The sequence below is a fragment of the Theropithecus gelada genome, chromosome 11 (assembly GCF_003255815.1).
Source record: "Theropithecus gelada isolate Dixy chromosome 11, Tgel_1.0, whole genome shotgun sequence".
Lineage (NCBI taxonomy): Eukaryota > Metazoa > Chordata > Mammalia > Primates > Cercopithecidae > Theropithecus > Theropithecus gelada.
The window spans coordinates 10445857-10452213 of record NC_037679.1 but is presented as its reverse complement, the minus strand read 5'-3'; the positions used below and the strand labels follow the sequence as shown (position 1 = coordinate 10452213).

General features: G+C 48.0%; 1 protein-coding gene across 5 annotated transcripts; it reads right to left on the bottom strand.

Annotated features, from left to right (window-relative positions):
* Nucleotides 1–195: 195 nt before the first annotated feature.
* On the bottom strand, nucleotides 196–5709 carry DAZAP2 (DAZ associated protein 2). Of its 5 annotated transcripts, XM_025402158.1 has the most exons (5): nucleotides 5097–5709; nucleotides 3578–3696; nucleotides 3110–3168; nucleotides 2923–3043; nucleotides 196–1655 (listed from the first exon to the last, which is right to left on the bottom strand). In XM_025402158.1, exons 1-5 carry the CDS (start codon nucleotides 5107–5109, stop codon nucleotides 1527–1529), a joined length of 441 nt encoding a protein of 146 aa, XP_025257943.1. In that variant the 5' UTR covers nucleotides 5110–5709; the 3' UTR covers nucleotides 196–1526. The 5 variants fall into 5 exon arrangements, with proteins under 5 accessions (XP_025257943.1, XP_025257942.1, XP_025257941.1 ...); XM_025402157.1 differs by having other exon boundaries at nucleotides 2923–3168; XM_025402156.1 differs by having other exon boundaries at nucleotides 3000–3168.
* Nucleotides 5710–6357: the final 648 nt, after the last annotated feature.

Sequence of the window (6357 nt, the reverse complement as noted above, 5' to 3'; positions counted from 1 at the left end):
TAAAATGATGAAAAGTTGAACATCTGGAATGGAATTCATGAAAATGGTCAAGTCTTAGGCTTGTACTCCTGCCTTTATTTCAAAGTGTCATCAAAGGAAACAGCAGCAGCAGCACCTAGCTGAATTCTAGATGGGATATAAATAAAATATATATAGAAGAAACCTAAAAACAAGCTAAGTAAAGAATCCTTGCAGTGAGGTGTAATGCAACTTCATCACTTTATTCAAATCTTCAAAATAGTCTTTATTCTACATTTTTAGTATAAAAATTCCACAAGTTAAGTGCACCACAGTGTAGAGAGAGACATACAACGCTGAACTTCCATAACAGTCAATGGTACAGTCAAACATCACATGTACAGAACACACAATTTAGATGAACTGAAATTATAAGATAAAATAAAATAAAATCCAATTTCAGAAAACAAAAATCAAAACATTAAGGATCCCTGAAATATTCTTAACCCTAATAAGATTTCACTGGACTCAAGTCATTTTGTAGTGAGACATTCACAATATGACCCTATTAACCCAGTCTAGGAATTCTGGGGAGCCGAATGAGTGGCTGCATCAGACACTCTGACAAAAAATGGTAACCAATTTTTGATCTGAAAACTCCTCTTAATTTGGCTCTTAACACATCAATCAAGCTTTTGAAATGCATCCTCCTCCTTGCCCCTCATATTTTAAACCAACTGTTGTTCATAGTACACTTTGCACGATATCTTTGTTCAAACATAGCTCAGTTTTTCTGGCACCAAAGCAAATTTGGGTTAGGTTCGTGTATGCAGAGACAACCTATGAGAAGGGCCCATAAGGCACCCTCCACTTTTGCCTGAGGAGATACGAAAGCAGAAGTAATGGGATCTGTGCTTGGGGCACAGAGAGGGTTTCAGAGGATCCTTGTGAAACACTAGTTAAAAGATGACGAGTGGGGAGAAGTGCGAGGAAAGAAGGAAATTAGTCTGACTGGCTTTCTGTCCTGCACCATTGATTCAATGGAGACTGGCGGGAGGAAATGGAAGACTAGGGTTGGAGATGGGATGGGTGGGGCAAGGGATGGAAAGGAAAAGGCAGACAACTAATGCGTTCCATTTATAACAAGTAATATAAATCAAAGACTTAAAGGAGATTAAAGACCAATCAGAATAATTTGGCAACTTTAATTCTTAGGAAGATCAAAGTTCCCTCCAAAGCTAATTTGATGTTTTATTACTAAAAGCAAAGACCAGTATGGTACAGTATTACTCCAGAGAAATTATAGGAAAATCCTTAGGGCGGCTTCACCCACATTCATTTTATGAATGGATACCTCCCCTACCTCAAAATGCTTTAGGGAGGTACTGCTACCATTACATGGTTCCTTATTAAATTTGAAAAGTGCCTGAAAGATTGGGCACCAGAAAGACACCCCAACAACATGTGTCTAAACTGCAACTTCAGGTTAATATGACTAAAGCAGTTACATTGTGAGAAGTGCTGAAGGTATGTGATGTCTTTCCCGGCACAAAGGTGGCCTTGGTTCCTCACCAGATGGTGTAGCCACCATCTGAACCACCCATGAAGAAATTCCCCTTCCGCTGAGTTACGAGGACGTTGGCTCCCTGCATGACTGCAAGCTGAGCAGCATTGGGAGGGCATCCAGGAGGTGGAGGCTGAAAGGAAAGGATATAATAGAATGGGCACAGGGTGGCTAATATAAACAAAGGGAAGGGGACATAGGGGAAGCAGAGGCCTGTTAGGATGAGGCAATGTGCTAACCAGCTGCATTTTAAGGAGCTAGTTCCACCATCAATTTGAGTTCTAAAGTAGGTCTATACTTCATGTGAACCCAAAGATACAAAGAGAAAAGGGAGCCTACCACTCATTCAAAGGGTTCCAGCTCTAAGAGGAAGCCTGTGGCTAGCTTCTGCACATGAACAGGCCAGACCAACAGTCATTTGGAGGGTAGGGAACCACTGCCCTACTCACATTCCCAAAACAGGGACAGGGTGCCAGTCTATGGATGAATCCCACATGCTTCCTACGTCGGGTTTTTTTTTGGTTTTTGGTTTTTTTTTATTTTTTTGAGACAGAGTCTCGCTCTTGTTGCCCAGGCTGGAGTGCAATGGTGGGATCTGGGTTCACTGCAACCTCCGCCTCCCAGGTTCAAGTGATTCCCCTGTCTTAGCCTCCCAAGTAGCTGGGATTACAGGCACCCACCACCACGCCCAGCTTTTTTTCCATTTTCTTTGTTTTTTTGAGACAGAGTCTGGCTCTGTTACCCAGGCTGGAGTGCAGTGGTGTGATCTCGGCTCACTGCAACCTCCACCTCCTGGGTTCAAGCCATTCTCTTGCCTCAGCCTCCCAAGTAGCTGGGATTACAGGCGCCTGCCACCGTGCCCAGCTAGTTTCTGTATTTATAGTAGAGTCGGGGTTTCACCATGTTGGCCAGCCTGGTCTCGAACTCCTGACCTCAGGTGAGCCACTGTACCCAGCCCTTACATAGCTTTTGAATAAACTACTGGATAACTGAAGGCTTCACTAATGACACATATTCGCCTCATCTCTAGCATGTAGTTACGGAGTAGTCATTTGGGCTCTAAATCTCATGCACTGGGGAATTAAGTAGGAAAAAATGATAACTAACACTGTTAATATCTATCTAAAAGCTACTTACTAGGGATTATACATTCTACTTTGTTAATCATCAGGGTTCCTAGTACAACACCATGCTGATGGCAAATATTGAGTAAATGCTTATGGAATGAATAAGAAGCATTACTAGACCAGTTCAGTGTACCAAAATGAACTGGAAAAGCAGCAAGTAGGACTTGATAGACATGAAAACAAAAGAATCAGGTTAACTCAGTCCCCAGTGAGATGCTATTCACTTGCCACAGTTTTGCCCCCTCAAACACTTTCTGATGAGGTCATACTCACAGGAATGTTGCCAGCAGTAGCCCCAGCTCCAAATCTGGCACCTGCATCATACCCTCCTTCCACCAGCACTGTGGAGCCAGGTGGATAGATGGGACTGACTGGATAATAAGCCATGGGGATTGTGGAACCTAAAGGCCCAACAGCCACAGACTGGGCCATGGGAAGATACAGAGAGGCTCCAGGAAATGCGGCTGACATGGTGGGGACTGTGGCAGCCCCTGGGTGCACAAAACTCGGACGATAGAGCTAGAAAAGGCAGAAGAGAAGGCAAAATGTTACTTGATTACATTCCTATTTGAGATCTCTTTAATAAGCCAATTCTTAATTCTCCTTGTGTAGGTTATACTTTTTGTAAGATCATACAAGTTGCCTTGCCACTGGCCTTCAATATTCTCCTGGATCACTTCCTGCTATAGCTAATGTTGGGCTCACAGAACGCAAATTCATCTTCTGCACCTCAGCCTGTGCCAAATAACACAAAATCATCAAATAATGTACTTTCAACTCCGACAAAAACTGCCAAATTATATAGTGTTTTACATTATTCATGTGAGCATTTGTGAAGAGTAAACATGTGAAGTCAGACGTAGCTAAGGACTAAAGGACCACTCTAAGAGTATTCTCAGCTAATTCAAGTCTGTCAAACTGGAAGCACCTCTGAGTAGGCAGGTGGAGCATCAGTATAGGGTGGAGCCTGAGGAAGATGCAAGGTCTGAGGGTATACTGGATTCCCAGGAGGCTGCACAGGGTAGGTTGGCTGTGTTGGATATTGACCTGAAAGACAAGAAAAAAATGCAGGTTGCCTACTACACAGAGCTACCAAAATGAGACAGGTCATACCGGGTAGCTAACCTAGTGGGAGCAAGCAGAAGGGGATTTGCAAATAGTCTGCCTCAGAGGGCCTGATTCCTGGAACTAAGAAAATATGCATTGTCTTTGCACCCTTAAAATGGAAGGTGCTGGATTCTGACGGGACAGGAAAGGCACTGCTCACTGCTCCTACTAACACAGGAGTAAGGGGTTAAGTCTAGCTTGGCACAAGTTCCCTCTGGAATGCAGGACAGGTCTGGGGTTCTGGCCTGCTGCTGTTCTGGCTTATCAAGGGTGCCTCTGCTTTAGGTAGTCTCCACAGCCTGTCTACAACCAGCCCAGACTTCGTGGCTAACAGTTCTGATTTTCCTTACAGATTACTATCCAAGGTCGACTTCCAAACAAAGGGTGTGAATGATGGAAGTGAACCGTGAGACCGGGAAAAGGGTGCAGGGCTGAGGAGGAATGTCCTCATTGAAAAAGCGGGGGATGATGTTTGGTTTTTTGTTTGTTTTGAGACGGAGTTTCGCTCTGTCACCCAGGCTGGATTGCAGTGGCGCTATCTCCGCTCACTGCAACCTCCGTTTTCTAGGTTCAAGCAATTCTGTTACCTCAGCCTCCGGAGTAGCTGGGATTACAGGCGCCCGCCACCACGCCCAGCTAATTTTTGCATTTTTAATAGAGTCGGGGTTTCACCACGTTGGCCACGAACTCCTGACCTCAGGTGATCCGCCCGCCTCGGCCCCCCAAAGTGCTGGGATTACAGGCGTGAGCCACCGCGCCCGGCCTGTTTTTTTTTTTTCTATTCCTTTTTCCCCCCCCTCACCCTATTCCTGGGTTATAGGAATCATGTTCTGACAGACACACTGGTACAACCACAGAGAAGGGGATAAGTTCTGATCCCGTCAGCGAAGGGCGAGGGGGTGCGAAGGGAAGGAGAAAACAGACCTCACAGGCCCCGGCCCACGCGCCTACTCCAGCAACTCACTAGTTAAGTTCGGGCCCCGCCGGGGGTTCCGGAGCGCGGCGCCCCGCCTCCGCCGGCTCTCCATTGGCCTACGCGAATGCCTGCGCTAGCGCTCTATTTGCTCCTGCAGATGCCCATCATGTCAAGCCCCCCCACCACCCGAGCCCGCAGCTCCAAACTGCGCCACAGAGTTTACGGAGGAAAGGGCCTGGAGGCAGTAAACAGCCGTAATTTGGGGATGACGAAGGCGTCAGGCGCAGCGCCGTGGACTGCAGCCGGCCAAGGAGCGCGACGCAGCCCACCCCAAACCTGGCGTTTGGTGACCCTGGGCTCCGGACCCGCTCACTCTGGGCCAGCAGTACTCCCCCCGACGGCCTCTGCCACCCTCGGTCCTTGCCTTTGCTGTTCATGGTGGCTGCGGGTCCGGTTCGTCTGGGCGTCGCGGACGGTTATTTTTTTCGTCCTCTTCCTGTTCGGAGCTACTTCCGTGTCACGTGATGTTCCGTCCGCCTAGCGTCACCCGACGCCCGAGTGGCACTGCCGCCGGAAACTCCGCCTCTGCGCCCGGCCTCCAGTCGATCGAGGGAGGGTCGGCGCGGTCCCGCCCACTCGCCTTGGCCCCACCCCCTGCTCGTTCCAGTCCTCCACCCCCTACCGGTGTCCCTCAGCTGGAGACAAACCAAACGCAGGTATTGTCTCGATTCAGGATCTTTTCTCTGTTGGACGCTGGGCGGCAGAACGATGCAAGCATTCCCCGAAACCTTTCTTTGCCTACACGCATTCACTCAAGGTCACCTCACCTTGGCAACCTTCCACGAGGGGCTTATGTTTCTGCAAATTTGTCGCACTGCCTGAAATCGGCTCCTCACGCCTTAGTTTATCATGCGTCCCTCCCCACCAAGCCCAACTTAAGCTTCAGCTCTGTTAAAATTTATTTTGCCACTCCAGCTCACATGTATCCTTTCCTGGATGAGACCTGCACTGGAATCTTCGCCGCCCTGTCTGCTCCAGGACAGGCTGTCGGCATGTTCTCGTGTTCGTTTCTTTTTCTCACGTACAGGAAGGGGTTATGTTTTCCGTGTACGCAACAGCTGGCACTGAAACTGACATACCTGCAGTCCCCATGGAGTGCTTGTGGCCCTGCCCTTTTTTAGCACCTGTTACAGGTGACCTGTATGGTACCCCTATTTTTCTCTATGTATGGCTTTGCTTTCTAACTTAATTACCCATAAGGGCAAAGATGGCATCCTTTAGGGCAGCGATTAAGTGTCTTTCTTTTCTTTTCTTTTCTTTTCTTTTTTTTTTTTTTTTGAGACAGAGTCTCGCTCTTGCCCAGGCTAGGGTGCAGCGGCGCGATCTCACCACAACCTCCGCCTTCTGGGTTCAAGCGATTCTCCTGCCTCAGCCTCCCGAGTAGCTGGGAGTACAGGTGCGTGCTATTCATTTTTTAATACAGAGATGGGGTCTCGCTGTGTTGGCCGGGCTGGTCTTGAATTCCCGGCCTCAAGCGATAGTTCCACCTCCATTGTCCAATGATTAAAGGGTTAACGCTTAGGACCCAGGAACTCTCCTGGGCCTACCTCCTGCTCATGTAAGGTGCCCTCGGATTGGTCAGAGCCTACTTTGCAGGTCGTTGGGTATTTTGCTTGTCACAGGGA